General features: G+C 39.0%; 2 protein-coding genes across 3 annotated transcripts; both read left to right on the top strand.

The window, feature by feature from the left end:
- Nucleotides 1-1,334: 1,334 nt before the first annotated feature.
- On the top strand, nt 1,335-15,083 carry LOC135471213 (tubulin alpha-8 chain-like). Of its 2 annotated transcripts, none has more exons than XM_064750336.1 (8): nt 1,335-1,502; nt 10,341-10,566; nt 10,774-10,922; nt 11,180-11,332; nt 11,525-11,828; nt 12,344-12,604; nt 13,152-13,289; nt 13,560-15,083. In XM_064750336.1, exons 1-8 carry the CDS (start codon nt 1,500-1,502, stop codon nt 13,682-13,684), a joined length of 1,359 nt encoding a protein of 452 aa, XP_064606406.1. In that variant the 5' UTR covers nt 1,335-1,499; the 3' UTR covers nt 13,685-15,083. The 2 variants fall into 2 exon arrangements, with proteins under 2 accessions (XP_064606406.1, XP_064606405.1); XM_064750335.1 differs by having other exon boundaries at nt 1,336-1,502; nt 13,149-13,289.
- Nucleotides 15,084-17,192: 2,109 nt separating this feature from the next.
- Nucleotides 17,193-20,247, top strand: LOC135471522 (uncharacterized). The gene has a single exon (XM_064750787.1). It carries the CDS (start codon nt 17,513-17,515, stop codon nt 18,842-18,844), a length of 1,332 nt encoding a protein of 443 aa, XP_064606857.1. The 5' UTR covers nt 17,193-17,512; the 3' UTR covers nt 18,845-20,247.
- The last annotated feature ends 1,503 nt before the right edge of the window (nt 20,248-21,750 follow it).

The following is a 21,750-nucleotide window of genomic DNA, read 5'->3' as shown; positions in this document are numbered from 1 at the left end:
ACAAAAATGGACGATCGTAGACAGAATCTACAGGCGTCAAAACAGATATTCATATACCAGCCGTCAACCAAAATGGACGATCCAGGTAGACCTATATCTTGGTGCTCGCCATCTATAATTTAACCTCTCTCACACTATCTGCATGTAGGTTTACATATACGGATTTTAGCCAAGAGACTTATCCTGTTTATAACAGGGTTAAGTTATATTAATCGAGGCGCACCGATTAAGATGAAGTATCTAATAATATTTGTAGTAATGGGAGCTTAATATATACACAGTTATAACAGTAGCATACAGGTTAAGTTATTAAGAACATTTAACTTTGTTTTCCAGAATGTAATTACAAACCGCACGAAAACCGCGTGAAAATCTGTTAGATATCAATCACAGTAACGTGTTCTATGAAGTATAAATTGTATCACTTGGGTTTTAATTTTCCAACTTCTATTTGATAAACTGCTAAAAACTGCTTGTTTCTATTTGAAACAATCGATGACATGTGTACAGGCCTAGACATCTTTCATTCATAAATTGTTTGTGTGTGCACACAAATGGCCATTTGGACGTGTCAGTCTAATAGGTAAGGTACCAATTCCGTCATAAGCTCTTAGCTGGCACACGGTAAACACGCAACCCTGTTATAATATGTGCCATTCGCCCCCTGACTCTAATGAAATAAACCTCGCCAGACGATAAGCAAGCAGACGTAGTAACGACAAGAAATATGCGAGTCGGAGTAATGCGGAAGCCTTGAAGTGAGACTGAGCAATAGCTGCTGTTATCGTGTTACAACCGGCCGCATCAGCTGACTGGAGTTGCCACCTGGACACTTCCGAGGCTCCAGAGAAGATGCATCCTTCACACACCCATCCCGCGGTCAAACTTAGTTAGACTTTTAGAATATTTAACAAATCTTCTGATATTATTTAGGCAATAATCTTCCGATTCCACTGAAATAAAGAAGAGCATTGACTTGCCTCATTTATTTACAGCACCGAAAAATATCCAGAACACAAATTTGCTGTCAAAGTTTTGTTTACGTTTGTTAATTTGTTTTGTTGATGGTTCTACTGTAGAGCGCCTTCCAACTTTATTTCAGAGGTGGAGAACTTATATCTTAATGAACACATAGACTCTTCCGTGGTTTAATCGTGTGAAAACTTCAAACAAGTTTGTGCTGTGCCATCCTCCAGCGCCTCCTGCCAAGAGATAAAGTGACAGGAGATAGCCCAGAGTGATACCATGGTTCAGAAGCAGGAATCTTGAAGGGGGTGGGGGTGGGGGTGCAATGACGTCATAAATTTGGTGAAAAGAGAGTGTGGAAGGAGACAGGCGAGCAGACGCCGGTTGTACAGAGGTCCGTAACACGCCTAGGGTGCAGCGAGTCCGAGGAGCAGCCAGAAACCTTATCGAATCCAACACCCTGTGCAGAACGATTCCAAGCCTGCTAGGTTGAAGATTTTCTCGTGTCAGAATCTGGTTACCTATCAACAATCATGGTAAGTTGGGTTGTTGGCTTAGATGAGTTTTTATACCATGATTCTGTTAACATAGTAGGCCCCCTTGACCTGAAATATAGCGAACAGCTTTGAGGCAATAGCCTGACAGTATTAAGGTGTGTTGCGTGAGACAATACGCAGGTAAACATTTATCCTCAGAAAACGTTTTAGAAGTCTTTAGCTTAGACAGCTCTCAATATAATTTTTTCGTAACAAATAGATTTTAGTAAGTATATTTGTTCATGGGCCAAACAGCCGCCATTTGTATTTCAGAAGTTATGATAAATGGTATGACAAAATTCAGTGACTATGTATACTGTCTTTAAACTGAGAAATACAAGCGTAGTAACAGTGCAAGCAAACTTTTCTTTCTGATGACAATCTGAGTAGCTGTGTACTGAAAAAAGAGAACAATACGTAGTAACATCATGTATGAATTTTACACATGAAAGATATTTAGACTTAGCTGCTCGATGAGGTAATGAGTATACTCTGCTGAACAGTGCAGTATTACATTAACTTTATGTGATAGGGTCCAGAGCATGGGACAACAAACGATCAATGTTTAAGCTTTTCATCACACAAACGTCAAACACCATATTTAATATGGAATGAGCTATCAGCCAAGTGTAATTCCGAACAGTAATTCATGGACAGTCCCACCACAACTGTTTCACCGGGGGAATAATAACAGTTTTCCGTTGTCTGTCTCCTGCCCTCAAGCCACCCGGCAGCTTTCTTACCCTTATTTACAGAGTCTGTTTGACATATGTTTCAAAATAAGACAATGTTTCTTTTCCGAGGATGTTTCTTGACAACTCTTCCCCCGCTACCCGGTAATTGTTACCCTGGTCAGGTTACCCTTGGGCGCATTATTCCAAACATCTGGAAACCGTTAAGGTCCTTGACATCCAATAAGTGTGCACAGTATCTGGAATTGTTCTCGCTGTAACCGAACCCCAGCGAGAGTGAAGATATCACGGTTTTCAGTCTTCTAAGATCACGCATGCCAAAGACTCCGCGGCAAGGGATCAACGACAGCAAAGCAGACAACACCAAAATTCCGATGTCTTGTCGCGTGGAACACTGAGATGCCTTCACGTCCATGCATAAGGTCAATGAAACAGGCATATCTCAGCACCTGCGAAGAAACGTGCCTATTTGGTCGCGTAGGCCAGCACATTTCAATTATGCTTCGTAAGCTTAACATAAACGTCAATTAAAAAAAGTGAAGTGCATCCGTATTTGCTAAAGTCAAAGCCTGTCAAAAGCCAGCGGCTCGATACTTTCAGAAAATTCACCTTTTTTTGGTTAATGACTTGAAGTATTCGTGCAAGTTTAGTATTATAATAGGCAAAATGTAAGTTACATAGTGTACTAATAGCAGTTCCAAAACCTCATACTTTTGGGGTATGTAAAGCTTGTTTTCAAAACTTTTTGTGAGTACGGTACGTGCTATTCATAGTAACTGCAAGAAACAACGGATAAGCTCAACGTAAGTGAAGTTAATTCATGCGCTTGCACCCAGGTGGGTCGTCCCGACCCGTGGGAATATTCGTTCCAAAGACGTTCCAGAGCAGACCCCTGCCGTTTGTGTGAGGCAATGCAACGAAGCCAGACTGGTAATTGTATACGTAACTCGACTCTTCCGGGACTTGCCTAAGTACTGCCTATAGCGTGGAGAGTCTGTCTGCCACTTCGTGGTACTATGTGTAAATGCAGAGCCTGGTCTATCGTGTAATCTTTAAGTGCTACCATAACTTTCGCCGACACTCAATGTTGATTGGTAGTTTGACACTACACTCACACCTTAGCCGGGATTGACAGCGGCCAGGTGCTTGCGATAGACAAAGCGGCCATGCCTTTACCGTTAGGCCAGGATACTTACTTTCCTACTGGCAGCACACATAAACTGGACCGGCTAATTACCGGGCTTCTGCGTCCTGAGACCACTCCTGACATATACAGACCATGCTTGTACGTTCCTCAGACGCAATCATCGTGACTCGCACATTCTCGATATAAGCTATTATGAAACTATCACATGCAACATGACAAAGGCAGTCCGAATTTGTTTTTTTTACAAAGTGCGTTACTGGTGTAAAAGGACATAGTTACCGTCAAATTTAACATTTCAGTTGATGGGTTCATAAGAAAACCTTTGACATGATAACGATGAAAATCCTTCATCATAATCCCTCAATTCGTATAGAATAATTTAATCTGTGTATAACTGTTAGGCTCCTGGTATTTTCCTACACAAACCATGTGTAAGTCACCATTCAAAAAATGAGTCTGGAATACATCCACAAAGGCATCGTTGACCTGTGAACGGCTTTGAACGTACAGTGTAATAAATCCCCCGGGAATAAGTTGTCAGGAAGAATTTATGCAGGAAGGTTAACTATCTGTTTAGAAACTCAGCAGTTGTCAGTAACTTGGCCTTTGCCTTTAACTTTGAGCATCTCGGTAGTGGCTTCGCGATGCATCAAATTTCCCCATCTGCCGCATAAATGAACTATTGGTGCTCCCAAGAGGACCAATCTCCGCATTACCTTCTACAGCTAGTCTCTGTGAACAGGAGCTTTTGGCCGCTTTGATCACATTATAATGTTTATTAAATGCTGTTCACAAAATACTGACATTTTCCAGGAACGACTTCAAGTTCTTTTGCCGGCCTATTTACCTGAATGTGACGGTCCAAACGAATCTGGAATAAAAGAGATATCAAAGTCTAATCATGTGTTAACTGGATCAGGGCAACAGCAACCAACTGATGTTTCTTTAATAGTCATATGTCCTAAAAAAAGGCACGATCCCTTGTATATAATTGACCTTTCTTAAAAAGCATACTTTAAATGCTTGACTTTAAGTGATGACTGAGTCATCCATAAGCAAAATAATTTTACGCAACACACCATACCACAACCTGTGGACGTCCGACATTCCCTTGCCAATAGTAAACCATGAACGGACGCTCCAAGCCCATAAACACAAGAACTATATGCAAAGCAACCTGAAGTATCAATTCCCATGCAAAGGAATATATCAGAAATAATTACATAAATCATAAACAAAGCTGATAATTTGCTTTGCTGTAAGACAGTAGAAATTCTAGTAGGCATGACAAAATAACACAAATCAAATTTCAAACCGTCGTCTATTGTCCGATAATTTCACGGGTTACATGTGACCACTTGCCAGCTATCACACCGTCGTGGATCTCTAGGTTTTCTCTCTACGCCGTGCGTCTTGATACGTTTTATAAAAATAATCTTCGTAACTAGCCTTGTGACATATGCGGAGAAATCCTGATCAGATTCTGAAATTTTGAAGTGTATTCTTGTATACAACAGCTTGACTGAAATGTCGAGAAAAATGCCTCATGTGAAGCAGATAAAGTGCACTTTTCTATGTCTTTCTTGCTATAACATAAACAGATAATTCACTTGCTATGACGGTTCGTGACGTTTCGTGGATTGCATGCTTTGAAATGTAGGTCAGGAAATCAAGTGCTTTATCTCAGATATAAAGGTAACTAATATAGTATGGTATGCTGTATCGTGTGTGTAGACGAGTTTGTTTCTGTGGCTATAGTGCAAACTACATTTAATACTTATAGTTGCAGAGGACAAAACTTAATTCTGATAACCACCAATATATCCAGAAAACTGGCGACCTTTATGGAACGGTACCAGGTCATTCAATCATGATCACTATTATCTATATAATAAATACTTACAGCACAAAGAGTAAAACAAGAGCAGCGACCAAAGAGTGATAACAAATGGTCGCACGTAACCGGTGAAATACAACCTCCTAACAATTTACAAGAACTTTTATCGTTAAATATTTCACCCATTATGATGACCATTGCTTTATGAGCACCAAAAGGACAGACTTTTCCTCCCATATCAATGATAAAAGAATACTTATTTAACCTGAGTAATTGGTTAACTGATAATTTTTTTGCCTTTCATATGACCTAGATTAGGATTGATCCGTTCTTGATGTTATGTCAGAAACACTTGTTTAAAATGTGAATAACCCATGGATTTGTCACTTTTGGATAACTTTGGCCTGAACTTTATTCTGTGGTGTTTTATCAATACACAATTAGGATGTAAGACCATTTTGTTTTGTCGAACTTTGACTGATTCGAGGATGCTTTGGTACCTTTGGTACTTGGTGTCGTGTACGTTGAACATTTGTACTACTGTATACACAGATACGCACATATGTATTACTCAGATATATAAACCGTAATTTGATACATTGTCTACATTTGCTTAAGAAGTAAATGTAAATCAAATACCAAATCATTTGATGTGGAGATCTGTAACATATTTCTCGCACATTTGTGGTCTAAGCTGGTTAAATTAGGGGGAGATAAGAACATGTTTTTGTTGAGTCTCGCAAAGATAAAATTGATTTGGGCAAGGATTGCGGAATGGACCAAAATAACTTTTACGTCATGATAGCTTGAAACGTCTCCGTTTGTATTCTTTGGCATATATTTTAAATACTATTAGCATAACACGCACTGGAAAGCCGATATACTTTAGGTCTGGACAGTTGCTACATTGCGTTCCTAGAGCAGGATACAAAAGGTGATATATCTATGCCAATGTGCCGTACAGCTTCCAATCAAGTTTTACGTTGTTTAGCGAGACACATAAGCGAATTGACTGTTAATTCAAACAATTCATACCAGGCTTCTTGATGCGTCACCAATTTGCGGCTTAAGTCTACATAAGCTACTGGCGAGTTGCCGGCAATAAGCTTTATTTTTGTATGTATAAAACACCTGGATCAAAGGGAGGCAATGGGCCCACCCATAAGACTGTCTAGAATGGTATGTAGTAACTTGTCTAGGAAACACTCCTTGTGTGAATGGCTTGGCACAAAATCATGCTGAATATTAAAGAAGGGAAGGAGCAATCTGTAAGATACTTGACCAGACAAATGCTTGTGCTATGGCGAAGAATGATTCATATTACGCGTGAATCACTATCACATCAGCACCTATAATATAAAATTACACACCTCAAAAACACTTTCTATAACAATTGGTTTGATGTAAGATGGTCTGTCAAAACTCAGACTTGGCTCTGTATCAGGAACGTATTTCTATTTTCTCCTTTACACGTGCTGAGCATGGCAGCAGACCTATATATCTCACTAAATACGAATCTTGAATGAAGCCCCTTTTTAACCTGCCATTGTCTTAATTCCAGTTCCGACTTCACACGGGTTGCTGAAAGTACAGGTAATACAGTATCCAAAAGACTCTGCTTATTTATCATTATTATAATATTTATTATTTCTGGCACCCTGACCGGTACAGCTGTGCAGTAAAACCAAAGTTACCCAATGCCTGAGTGAAGGAAAATCCAGCACGAGACCATCCAGAGGAAGGAAAATACCACCCCCTGCTATCTTTATTAACAGAAACTACAAGACACTCGCTGTGCTTACGTACGCATCAAGAAAAGTTTGGCAGTTGATATGGCAAGTTACATAATAAGTAAAAGATCTTATGAATATGCCCACTTTGTTGTTGAACCGATTCCCAAAGTTACGTTATCATTTAGACGTAGAATTCTACTCTTAGGTCTCCATCAATCACATTGTCAGCACATCCGGTAAAATGTGGTTTTGCTTTCGTCATCGGATGCCTGCTGCCCTCGTTTATCCGACAATCTGCATAAAGACGAACGTCCAGATTTAGTAACATCAGTCGTGCTACAGACAGTTGGGGCATCTGGGAAATAAACGCTGCTAAAAAAAATTAGCAACAGAAAATGCCATCAAAACGAGAACATTTATTCTCAAAATTTATGTTTCAATACATGACTCAGTCTTAATTTCTTGCGCTATATATTTTCGTAATTACTTTATGGTTTGTGTTGAACGTTGTTTTGAAAATTCGTCTTGAGATTCAAGTAAAGTGTTGTGTGGCTACTAGAAATCTTCGGAGTGATTTTTCGAAATCAAAATTCATCCCGGAGGTTTATTTGATTCAGTTACTTTAAAAATGCAGCAGTTACATGCAGCTTCACAGCACTGGGAACATGTGCCAATATGGTGTTCTACCCATACACAATTTGTGGATGTGCCGTGGAATATTTGTGGAATTTTACATTTCTCAGCATTCACCAAAACAGGTTTATCATGATTTGCCATGGCACATACTGTACATATCTAGTGATGAAAAGTGTATACTTTATATACGTTCTTAGTTCTTTTGGTGGATTTTGTTAGACGTCGTCTTGGGGATTGGCCTTGTGATTGGTTGGCGACTGGAATACGAATATATCTGTTTCGACTCGTAGATTGATTTAATTTGCGCATGAGTAACACTGAATCGTGAATGGCATTGAGCGAGACATTCCATAGCTGAAATAGATGATGTTTATTGCGTATGCCTTCTCGACAGATTTAGACATAAAAATATAGCATTGTTTAACACAAGGTTGTTAGGAGCAATGAAAGTGTATCTACACTACTATGCGTTTTAGTGTCTTTTATAGGGTGTCAAATGTAAGAAATTAACAAAGAGAAAAAAATAAGTAATGCCCATGAATGCTTATCATGGGCATTACTATTCTTAGAAATACGAATGGAAACGATGTACAGTATATGACTGCACGGATGTTATATGTTTGCTTGTGAATATTGCCGACTTGTTATTCTTATACAGCCCCTTGACTCGTTAGCCGTCTTCCAAACATCTGGTTAAAATGTTGCCACACAGATCAGGTTCGTTTCATGATATGATAATCAAAGATAAGACAAATAGCTGTTTCCCCCCTTGGTCATGGGGATAAATAAACAGACACGTAGGCTCATATTAACCTCTTAACCTCTCGGAATTCGTGTGTATATGGATCAACAATACTTCTTCACATTATTCCGCTTCAGCTACAATTTCCCTGTTTTGATCTTGAAAGAAGACTCCCTTAAAATTATGTTTTAGCGTACATTTTTAATTATACAGTGGGTTTTGGGGCCCAAATCACAACCATTTCCTGATTTCATATTTTAGATTGTCTTTATGGTCTACAGCTACTCATATGAGAATCATTTCTGCAAACCTCACAAATGTGTCTCCAACCTAACTCTCGGGCAGATAATTTTCAAAATCCCCTGTTCCATTGCTTTCGTGGCCTTGATAAGAAGAAACGGTTGAAGACTTTTTCTTTTTTCAAAATGAATATCGCTTGAAACCGCTTGCCTCCCACCAATATGATGTATATTAAGCGATTAGGCGTGAGAAAGTTCGCAACAGTAAACGTCTCTGGGCGGGCAGTGATTTACAATGGGAATTCAGGTTTCATTGACCAGTAAAATCGCCATCGTAATTGGCAACTTCTTGAGTATGACAATCATTTAATCCAAATGGAATTGTCTTGAAGGCAGGGAGAGACGATTGGAAGTTACAGTTTTGTGTGGGAGTCTGTGTTTTGTGTATGCGGATTTTTCGCTTTTTTTTATTTCTTATTATTATTATTTTTTTGGTTTATGCTATGCACTCGAAGTGTCAGCATAAGAAATCAGTCGCAAGAATAATGCGAGGAAATGTCTTAAACATTTTCAGTTTTATCTTTAGCTTTGAGCGGATGCAGTTTTGCATACTATCTGCAGGATGGACGTTGTCTTAAATGTTAGAAGTGCGCTAATGCATCACTAAGAAAACCCAGATGGCAAGACAGACTGCATTACCACAACACAGGAAAATGCGTCAGTGTAAAAAAGTGTTGAATCTACAGCGAAATAATAAACTCGAACTGTATATTCAAGAAAAAATATAAAGTCAAGCCTAGGTCCTTCTATGTAGGTAGAAGCTTCAGCGTGGCCTTTTGCTCATTGAAGAGATCCTTCCTGTTGTGCCGTATGTATTTGTTAGGACCGGATACTCTGTTTACCTTCGCTCCGTGTCGTTTGCCCAAGTGTAAGAGACCCGTTGAAACACCCCTTCGGATATTATCCCGTCCCGCTTCTCAAGTTTCCTTCACCAGCCAGTCAACATAGGTCGAAGTGCCGGTACACATGTTGTCTATCGCTTATCCCGCTCCATGTGATCACATTTTCGCCCGTACACTTTAACTTGTCTCGTTACGGACGCGTATACTAGGACTGTCATGCTTTAAATACATACACACACACACACACACACACACACACACACACACACACACACACACACACCAAAAACACCTTAGATATTTGACTGCTAACACTGCATAGTTTGCAAGACAAAAGTAGTCTCCTGCAGTGATGAATTCTGCATCTGTTGAAAGGCAACAAATAGCAGGTGTTCAGTTCTAGGAAGTGTTGTCTTCATTTGTACAAACTTGTTTTGCTGGAAGTGTTGCTTATGCCTCGTTGACTGGGGAAAAAGAGATTTGATAACTGGTCACTGGCCTCAATGACAACGATGCATGATACAATGCAACACAAAGTTTAACTTACATAGAAATGTCGAGACATAAAATATTCATAAGATCTTACTGGCCAAACCATCTAATGAGTTGTCCCAGAATACGACTAGTCCTAGATCATTAAGGTCTTGTGTTTTGAGCCGATCAAGCCTTACCTGTAAAATGGTTTATTTTACGACGGTTACATGTATAAAATCAGGTACGCCTGTTTCCCTTGGCTCTTCCATCACACAACAAAGCTGACTGCTGTCAGTGACAAGTGAAATATCCCAGAGTATAGTCATTTGGAAAGATACCAGTCATTTTTTAAAATGAATAAATAAATAAATAAATAAATAATAGATCCTCCTTTATGGTGTACTCTTGTAAGAAAGCCTCATCTGTCTCCTTACAGAGGGAATGTATCTCAGTTCACGTTGGCCAAGCAGGTGTGCAGATGGGCAATGCTTGCTGGGAGCTGTACTGTTTGGAACATGGCATCCAGCCCAATGGCCATATGGAGGGCGAGAAGTTCATGATGAACAATGGCGATGAATCGTACAACACCTTCTTCAGCGAAACCAGCATGGGCAAACACGTGCCCCGTGCTATTTATGTGGATTTGGAACCGAGCGTCGTTCGTAAGCATATGACATCTGTGTCTGGCATGCATCCTTTCAATAAGAACAGAAACGTGTAGTTTTGACCATATAAGCCAAATATCGTGAACAACATTAATCTGTCATATCGACGTATATCTGGAAGGCTACTGTAGACCTTGGAGTACAAGTTTATGTACTTAACATATCGAATGTTACTAATACCTTATGAGTGTTATGTGATTTTAGATGAGGTTAGGACCGGTGAATACCGTCAGTTATTCCACCCCGAGCAGCTGATCAGCGGGAAGGAAGACGCGGCCAATAACTATGCCCGAGGTCATTACACGGTCGGCAAAGAAATCGTGGACCTAGTCTTGGATAAAATCAGGAAAATGGTAAGTGTCCAGGTATCACCGTATCAGTTTGAAACTATAAGAAAGTGAAAATGCTACGTAACATTGAAGAAATCGTTAGAAGTAAATGTAAACCAACCTGGAATCTAGCGCACCAAGCATTGATCAAATTGTGGAAAAGCTTTTATTTGCGTATGTGAATTTAAATGAATATATGAATGATTATATGAATCAACCCCACTTCGCAATATTTTAGCCATATATACATATGAATTTGAAGGCAAGTACATTTCTTTCAGGCGGACCAGTGCACTGGACTACAAGGGTTTCTGGTGTTTCATAGTTTTGGAGGCGGGACCGGAAGTGGCTTTTCATCTCTACTGATGGAAAGGCTCTCTGTAGATTACGGGAAGAAATCTAAACTAGAATTTGCTGTCTATCCTGCCCCTCAAGTGAGTTTTCAAAATTTATTCATACCAATCGATTACATATTACATAACACGCATGGGGGTATTCTTTTGAAAAAAAAACATCCCATAATTATACTAAATCTAAAGCTAGATCCTCAATCACCGATATGATTGTCTTTTGTATCACATTTAATCTAAAGAAACCCATCACAAAAGTAAATTTCGCTTTTCCAGATTTCAACAGCAGTGGTTGAACCCTACAACTCCATCCTGACCACCCATACCACCCTGGAGCACTCCGACTGCGCCTTCATGGTGGATAATGAAGCCATCTACGACATCTGTCGACGAAACCTCGACATCGAACGTCCATCTTACATGAATCTGAACCGCCTGATTGGTCAGATTGTGTCTTCCATTACAGCCTCCCTGCGGTTTGATGGGGCTTTGAATGTGGACCTGACGGAGTTTCAAACTAATCTTGTTCCATACCCAAGAATCCACTTCCCACTCGTTACGTACGCACCAATTATATCAGGTAAAATATAGATACATGCAGATTACCTTTAATTAATTCTGGTAGGGTAATATGTACCGGAAACTTAAAAAAGGTCTGTGATTTACACCTATCACTCCAGTTTACTCCACCCATCATCAATCAGTGTGATCGTCATCGTAAAATTTAGGAACTCACGAGTATAGCGCTAACACCAACCAAAAATCTAAATTTGTGGAAATTGTTGTTTTGTATTTAAAACTGATAGCCCAGTAATGAGGCTAACCTAAGCATGGCAACATTTCATGACCCCCCCAGTGTGATCAAGAACATAACGTGTATAAGAGGGTAAACTGATTAAACCTTGGCTAATGTCAAACTGGGAAATTTTCAAATATGCAGTAGATATTATCAAGTGTTAGAATTAAAACTCATACTATTAAAATTAAGATTTAACTATTTAAAAATAAAATTTAGCATTATATATTGCGCCATGGTTAACGTTGCAAGCTTAACGTAACCTTGGCTTAAATCTGATACATGATTTTATCTTACAGCTGAAAAAGCGTACCATGAACAGTTATCCGTCCAGGAAATAACAAACGCCTGTTTCGAGCCATGCAACCAGATGGTCAAATGCGATCCACGTCACGGCAAATACATGGCCTGTTGTATGCTGTACAGGGGTGACGTTGTCCCCAAGGACGTCAACGCCGCCATTGCAACCATCAAGACGAAGAGGACCATCCAGTTCGTCGACTGGTGCCCCACTGGATTTAAAGTTGGAATCAACTACCAGCCTCCAACCGTTGTGCCTGGTATGGTCTTAACCATGTTTATTTTTTCGCCAATTTTGTTGCACAGCGTATGATCGAGGGTTTACACTTAATTCTAGCTTCGTATCATGTAATTGTATTGACTTACATATTTTTCTGATCAGAATTGATTTTTTACAGACTTATGCGAGGGCATTGGTAAATTACAGTGTTAGTGTTTACTCTTCTGTCGAATGACACACCCTAAACCCAAAGATTCTGTGAAGTGGCAGACATTCAGTCATATGGTTCTGTTAATACCAGATGTTATTATATGTGATATGTTACTTTATGGACATAATGTACCATACAGTTGTCACATTACAGGCATTGAACCGTAGTGTTCTTGTAAATAACATTCGTCCATATGGGTCTGGTAAATGAAAGGTTTCCTTTGTGACAGACTATAAGCCATAGCAGTCAAATGGTTGATGTTCAAGCTTAATTCAGTGGCCCACCACGACTTCAGTCTTAGCTACATGCATCTAGACTGTTAGTTCTTCTCCGTGTGCTCTGTGTGTCTCGAGTGCTTTGGGTTTTGCTTCAGGAGGTGATCTAGCCAAAGTTCAAAGAGCCGTCTGTATGATTAGCAACACGACAGCCATCGCCGAGGCCTGGGCACGTCTCGACCACAAATTTGACCTTATGTACGCTAAGAGAGCGTTCGTACACTGGTATGTTGGTGAAGGTACGTAGCTTCCAGCTGACTTCTGATAATGTTCACAATAACGCCATTGTATGGGTTTCCACGGTTATTTTTTTTACATTATAAAGTAAACATTTCATTTTGATTGCCGTGTTCTCATAAGAGAGTATCAGTCTCATTTACTGCCTCGTCAAATATATATATATATATATATATATATATATATATATATATATATATATATATATATATATATATATATATATATATATATTATAGTTGTAATTAAAATTAACTTGTCGCACTATATAGGAATGGAAGAAGGGGAGTTTGCCGAAGCCCGAGAGGACTTGGCTGCTCTGGAGAAGGATTACGACGAGGTTGGCGTTGACTCTGCTGAAAATGACGCCGAGCTGGACGACACAGAGGAATACTAGTACTAGGTACCTCGCCAGTGCGCATGCTCAACTCTCGAGCGGACTGTTGAAGACCCATATATTTCGGATAGCTGTGTATTAACGTTGCTGCAGTTTTTGGGCTTGCTGGGGTAATATTGGAACTGTACTATCGCGAGATTTAAGTGCAACAGGAAAACTCAGGGCAGTTTTTTTCAACAAGTGCATAGTTTTGTATGAGCGTAATGCTATTTTGCATAATGTTTAATATCAGTTTGTTTTAAACAAAACTAAATTCTGCGACGTGGTTGGCTAAAACCATATCATATTAGCATGAAGTGATCTTGTAACAATTCAGCTATTGATGTTTTTCCTGACCACACTCGATGTCATCACTTGCTGCCATTGTCGGTCTTTTGTCCATCTTTCAATTTTGATAGTCAATCGAGCATTTTTTTCAGTAAGCCGTAAACTATTTAAGATTCATAAACATGTACATGTTATGTACGTTGTATAATAGATTACTAATTGATTTAACAAAGCAGTCAAATGTAATTGTACAAATAATATGTTGTGCGTTTTCTCCTGCGGTGTTTGTGTTCAGGGTTGATTATGACATAAATGTTGTTAACAATGTTCACAGCAAAAATGTGCCAATTTAACGAATGTGTCCTCGGGATGCATAATATTGCTGTATGTGTAATTTTCTCGACTGTGAAATGCCGAATGGTGCCAAATCTCGTACATTTTGAGGCTGTGATGATGACCTCTAATATACAGAGGTCACTGACCTCAATCTGTCATGAGTACTTATGCGTTCGTGGTTTATAGTCTTGTCCGGTATGTGCAATATACTGCTTGTAAATGTGCTTCGTATTTATAATTATTGTTCAGGGCTTATTTATAAGACTTATAGTGGGAGATGACACAGTAGAAGACGGTATTAGGACGAGTTCTCTTCTCGCGCGGACTTGGTAAATATGGGTTCGTAAAGGCGGCTTGTGTGATACTCAGCAATGATGTGTAAAGCGATTGTGCTTGTTTGCGTTCTTTCTTTTCGTATTTTTCTTTAAATTTGAAAGTATTTATTTGATTTATTTCACGATATGTTATATAGCATCATCAGTTCATGATCTCGTTTCCATGATGTAAGCGTGTGTTGTGGATTTATTATTGGATAATTATATATTCTATGCATTTTACAATCGATTGTGAAACACTGTGCCTTTTGAAGCAATAAACAAGCAGAAAACAAAAACTTTTTTTCACAACCATATATTTGTGGCTATACCAATATGTTTGTCGTTGAATGGACACACATGACTTATCTAAATGTGGCTGAATTTTATATAGTTACCATCTGTTACACAAAAACTTTAAATGGATTAGCATGATAGTGCGTTACAATATACTTGCCCTAAGCGAACGAACAACTGATTTGTCTGAATATAAGCGATTAAGCAAATATACTTTTACAGGTCTGTTTACATATAGCATTACACCATCTCTAGTCCTTAGTCTTTGTATATGTTTGACTAAGGATATGTCAACACTTAAATCGTCAGGTATCGTAAAGTACCTGGTTATTCTAGCCGAAATAGTAGAATGCAATTTGCAACCAGAAATAGCTAGGTTAGAAACCTAAAAATGAAGAAGAGTTGTCCATCTTATAATCCAAGCATCGGATAAATCACTCATTCTTGAGCACTCGAATTTAAACCTTAATCAAATAATTAAATGAATGAATGAATGTATCCTTGGAATTTAACGTCGTACTTAACAATTGTTCAGTCATATGACGACGAGGAGTTATTAGGTGTGTGTGCATATACTCTGTTTACTGTGGCAGGGCGAGTCCATGCCGTCAAAGTGCTGCCGCCATCGAAGTGTCATGCCCAAGACACCTGACATAACACCCGGCTCAGTCACATGAAAATGACACCTGGCCAACCATTCTTGTTTCTTTGCTCTAACCTCTCAGCGCTGAGCCCTAAATGGGGCAGCCACAAGTACCATTTTTAAAGTCTTTGGTATGACCCGACCCGTGTTTAATCTCTGATCTCCCGGCTTCGAGGCGGACGCTCTAACCATTAGGCCACCAAAAGCGGTCAAATAATAAAATATGTCAAGAGTTATAAAATGGCGCAAGGGTCCCCCTGGTTCATAGTTCCATGAAAGTGTTATTCTTTCACTAGCCAATAAGTGAGGTACGCGCGAAAACTAGTCTTTTAATTTTAACAGAAATCCTGTTGTATGAGTGATGCTAGAATTTATTTTGCTATTGCAGCTTATTATTCTGTTAAATACAACACACATATTCTATTAATTCAACATAAAAATTATATTAGACTAACAAGATGTTATGTTGACTATGACAGAATATTGTGTTATAATATCAGAATACATTCTAGCATCACCCAGACAACAGACTTTCTGTTAAAATTAACAGATTAACATTTGAGTCAAGAAGGCTCGAATCTAGCGCTAGCTGATTTTGATGCGTGTAACATTAAATTAGGATGATTGTTATATACCTGGCGAAGGGTTGTGCATGGTTTAGTCAGAGCACTCCGCTATCCTACACCCGCAAACCTAACGGACGTTACATGTGTTAAAACTCCTTCAATGTATGGCGTTAAGCAAGAGTGAAATAAATAAATAAATTCTTAAATAAATTAAATATGAAGATGATTTATGGTATAATAATGTATTAGATCACAAATACCAGGTAACTATAAGTAGTAAGTTAATTTTCCCTACACATATAGCCTGTGAAGACCTTTCGCCCCGACGTTTGCACGTAGAAACGTGTCTTGTTACAGGTATTGCCGACTTAGTCGATAAAAGTGCCGCAAGACCTTATCCGACAGGAAGCAACAGTCCAGAGCACAGTGGTTAGACTCCAGCATATCAAGTGAGCAAAAAGCTTTAGTCTGTATTGACAGAAGCCCATCGCCCTAATTACTATGGCGACAGCGTGGACTACGATATGCACTATTGACGTAATCGTATACAAATAAAGTGGTTAAAGCTAGCGCACATGTAAAGACAAGCTGTAACTTAACTCACCCCTTTCAACCATCCCCCTACTCCGCACTAGGTCAATTGATCTTGGTTTGGATCTTACTCTTTATTTTTAGCCTTAATGATTCTAGATGGGCAAAATTTTATCATTCAATTTGAAATCAACAAGTAATCACCATAATAACAGACATATGTATAGTTTTCAATACCTTGTACAGCTCGATATTTCAATTTCACCAATATGCATAATTAATTACATTTTATTCAGAGAACTATATCTTTTACTACAGAATAAAATCAGAAATATTTCATCAGTGCTATAATTCTGTATTTTAAGCCTTGGAAATCCCGTCATGGAAAGTAAAGTTCATATGCAATTATGTGTCCGGTATTTCGTAACTACCTTCATCCGTGAGTAGCACGTGTTTTTCCACTAGTGCATGTAGGCATGAATGAATGCCCATATATATGTCGAGACTATGTACGTTTATTATAAATAGTAAATGGCTGAGCGAGTTTAATACCTCTTTCTTATGCGTGCTTTGTACAAACCACTGAGGTATTCCTAATCTCCTCAGTATCGATAGTCCAAGGGCAATCGAAGGTACGTACTCCAGAATGTCGTGTACCATGGATATACAGCCTGTCATAAGTATTTAATACTGAATTCTAACTGGACTGCTAGGAAATCGTAAACTATCTGCTACAGTCATTTGTTATTCAGGTAAATTTGGGTCGATATTTGCTGGGGAGATCCGTTAAGGCTTACCTTGGTGAAGCGAACGCACAGCGTGGCGGGGCGGAGCAGGTGGGGGGTGTTTCAGTACACACGGAGCACACATTGGCATGTACCGCTCTGAGCGGAGTGCAATGAAGGACAGGATAAACCCAGGACACGTAAGCCAGAAAGCCCTCGCAGAAGAAAATACCATTTCTTCACTGACCGGGCAAGGTGATGGGAAACAGTTTCAAGAGCTTCAAGGCACTTCAAGCAAGACGAGGCTTTATCGAAATGGTGATATCAAAGACATTAATTATGTAGACAGACCATTGGTGAGATCTAAGGGTCCGCCTATTTCATCCCCACAGAGGAAACTGGTCCTGCACTTTGACATTCGAAACACGATTTTGGTTGCTGATTCGGTAACGAAGGTAAACGTAGAACAAGCCCTGAACAGTTTTCTGACCAGTGTCACCTGGGGAAGGGTGGACAGGTCATCAGGGAAATGGACCTGGCACTCCGCAACCCCTTGTTTGACCCCTCCTGCACCACATACAGTCACTTACTACAAGCATCTTGAGAGACAACTTGTTCAAACTCCAGAAGATCGTCAAAAACTCCGATTTACCACGGCCGACTTCACACAGAAAGGACTTGGAAAAATGTTTCTACCTTACTTCGAAAAGCACATGCGCCTTCTTCGATGGCGTTACACAAGGGACGAAGAGACCCTTAATCGACTGACCATGAAGGGTAAGGACCAAGCGCTTTATCACTATATTTTACCGTCCTTCTTTAAACTGATGTATCATCTAAAGAAATCTGGTCGAGATTTTGCCATAATATTCCGAACGTATGGCCTGGATGCCAAGAATGTGCTGCGCAGTACAGAATACACCATTAATGGTAACCATCCCCAGTTCCCAGAATCTTTGGACATGACAGTGAACACAGTTCCTGGAACAATTTATAGGAGTGCTAAGAACGATGTAATATTAAGGGTGTGCACCAAAAGCTCTGACCCCAGCTCTTTTACGACATATAGAAATGAGAGAGATATATATGATACGTTAAGTAAAATGGGGGGCGTGTGCGGATTTAAAGATGACTTTTTGCACTGGCAAAACCATGGGTACCACTACACATCAGGAAAACCGTTATGGGTCGATCCCACCGACGAGAGTGTCCACCATATTATCTTTGACGACAATATGAGGACATACGAGGACGATAACATAGTCGATTTGAGGATATTTGGAGGACACCACGTGAGCAGCGTTCCCAAAGCGGAAGTCAGGAAATACGAGGATGTGTTCATGGTACAGTCAGATCTAATGGCCAGCATAGAGCACGAAGACTACTTCATCAACAAGGTCAGACTTTGTGAAGAGAATTACTCAAAACTGCTGAAAGACGGGATAGTCCGTCCTCCTCATTCCTCAACGCTGTGTATGTAATCTGGATCATACGTTCATATACAAATGTATACATGCTGTTTCTCAGTCTCATATAGTGCCAAATAACTCATCCTGATTATCTATGGCTGAACTGGATAAGGGTTACAAATATACCGAGATATACTTTGAATATCCGAAAAATGAAAAATACGAAAATAGCTATTAGGGGTCAGTATTGCAGTGGCTGGAAAAGAGAGCATGTAGAGTCAGATTTCACTTTGTTAAAGTGCCATTATTGTACACTCAGTTGGATGATTTACTAAATAGTGCACCATAACACTATAAATTCTAGGCTTCAGGTACGAGTCTCATATTTACTGAAAGGCAATCATTTGATCTATTCTTTATAAATACTGAAAATTGTTTTGATTAGCGAATATGGATTTATTCCAAAAATCTCCGGTAGCATATCAGTAGACACAATAATGAATATATATCTGTGCCATTTGAGATGCACGGTGATGGATTCATTCTGGTTAAATTCACAACCAATATACGCATTTTACAGTTACGATTACGCGATGAGTGCTGTTATCTATTCGTTTTCTCTGGCCGAATTTTCCTTCGAAAATGAATGAGATACAGTTTAAGGTATTTTTGCATATACATAAATATTCACGGTACTGATTCTCACTTCAGGGTAAGAAGAGCTAGTCGCTGTATAATTGGTTGTGCATATATCAGCACATATATTGCATGTATATAAGAACTTCCGGGAATTATGTAACCGTTTAATGATGGTGAAGAACACCACACCCTCACGCTAGGCAGATTGGTGCAATGAGCGTTCATGTCAGTGTAGTCAGGTCTGCAGCAACCTGTTGATGGTCATACGTTTCCCCCGGGCTCTGCCCGGGTTTCCGCCCACCATAATGCTGGCCGCCGTCGTATAAGTGAAATATTCTTGAGTACGGCGTAAAACACAAATCAAATCAATAAATAAATCTATCTCGGTTATATAGAGGAGACATGCTCCAACGAGATATAATTTGTTGAAAACGTATCCATATATGTTAATCTGTGATAAATGTATGTGTGTCTCTATGGCAAATGCTATTTGGTGGTTACCACATACACCGATGCATGGTTGTTTATCACCTATGTAATAGGCCTACCTCTGGAAGAGTGATATTCCATTCATTCAATTAATTAAATCTGCCAAGAGATGTCATATGTTGCATATACATGTGTAATATTCCCAGGGTTTTAGTCATACATAAGTAAGCATAATACAGTACAATTGTGAAAGTGAACGACAGGTGTTTCACGTGTCACGCACAGCATACAGTGATGAAGGAATCTGTGATACACCTCTATATATACCCTTATTTTGAACTATTTATGTTTTATATTAACTATTGTTGGGTGTCATACATACAAAAAATGTGTGTCTCAGACAAGAATAAACCAATCTGTTCACACTGACTGCGTGTAACTGTTTATTGTGTAAGAAACTTGTATGGGTACCGGTATACATATAACCTATCGGTTTAAATGTCTTACAGTTTTATATACATATTGGTTACTAAGAACCATTCAAGTTTTCCAGAAGCCTAAAATGCAATAGAAGCTCCATGTTATATTTTGTTTAGCAGTCTAGTTTAATTAACTTTTCCCCTATGTATCATTATTATAAGAGAATAGATACGAATTCTGAGTGTATATACAACTGTTTTAAAAAGAATTACTCTTCCGCACTAATTTGAGACTCAGAGGTCTTAGATTTACGAACAATAAAAATGGGATGGGTACGAAGTGTTAACCTTATGTATTAATGAACAAACAAAGTGACATCAAATACTGATACCATGTCGCGGCTATCTATATGTATGACCGTAAATGGCATATTCTCTCGGCCCCACGAATCTTAAAGCATTTGTGTTGGGTCAATTTCGGCCGGAATACAGTATTAGTACTCAGCCTATATGTGCCGGCACTTTGTCTAAGACGTCCGTTATCCTCAATGTTCAAACGGTCCTGAAGATGAAAAGCAAATGTTTGACAAGAAAAAACCCCAAAATATCAGCTTCTTAGGTGTGGTATATGAGATAAATTTCCACTCACGTAGCAGAATCTTCTTTCGAGTCATAAACTTAAGAAAGAGTTAAGTAAAAGATACACCCCTTATAGCCTAAGTGAAGATTTACCCGAATTTTAAAATTTTACCCCGACTTTCTTTGATTCACTAATAACAGTGTATGGATAAAAACGAAAGACGGTATTTCAAATGTCAGAAGATGTCCCCACTAAAAGTTATCATATACAGAATATTTATATTGCGGCCGATTAAACTCAACATTCAACCACTCTTAGGGTTACATATATAGTGGAATACATTCGTTACCCTAGTAGTCTGGTGCTGTAGATATAATGGTAGGTTGTATAGTTAGGGTTACTTCATTGAGTAGGACAAATCGTCCGATTATTGTAGGTCAGGGTATGTCCTTGTCGTCTACCACACCTTTATGTGTGATAAGGTATGTGTGTCAGAGCACAAGAGCCTATTATGTTTGGCATTTATCTCAAACTGATCCATGCATGAGTTCATTGAATTCATAAGTTAAATGAATGGATAGAATTATAAAAATTCCATTGCAAACGGGAATATCAGAATAAGGTTCATGAAAAGAGTCTCGTATCAATGACTACAGACAATATAAGTGTGTCACATAGGTGAAGAATGGAATATAATACTATTTGATGGTAAGTTTTAGTAACATCAAAATTTCCCATACACTCAGCCACATCCGGGTTAATTTAGCTGTGTATTAAGTTGATATTATTTATAGCATAGAATAACAGGGCCTAAACTCATTGAGCAATTTATTAATTGAACTGAACGTTTGCTTCAACACGACTTGTCCATACATATATATGTGTACACCCACCCACCCACACACACACAC

This window comes from Liolophura sinensis, chromosome 7 (genome assembly GCF_032854445.1).
Source record: "Liolophura sinensis isolate JHLJ2023 chromosome 7, CUHK_Ljap_v2, whole genome shotgun sequence".
Lineage (NCBI taxonomy): Eukaryota > Metazoa > Mollusca > Polyplacophora > Chitonida > Chitonidae > Liolophura > Liolophura sinensis.
This window is presented reverse-complemented; position numbering and strand designations above follow the sequence as displayed.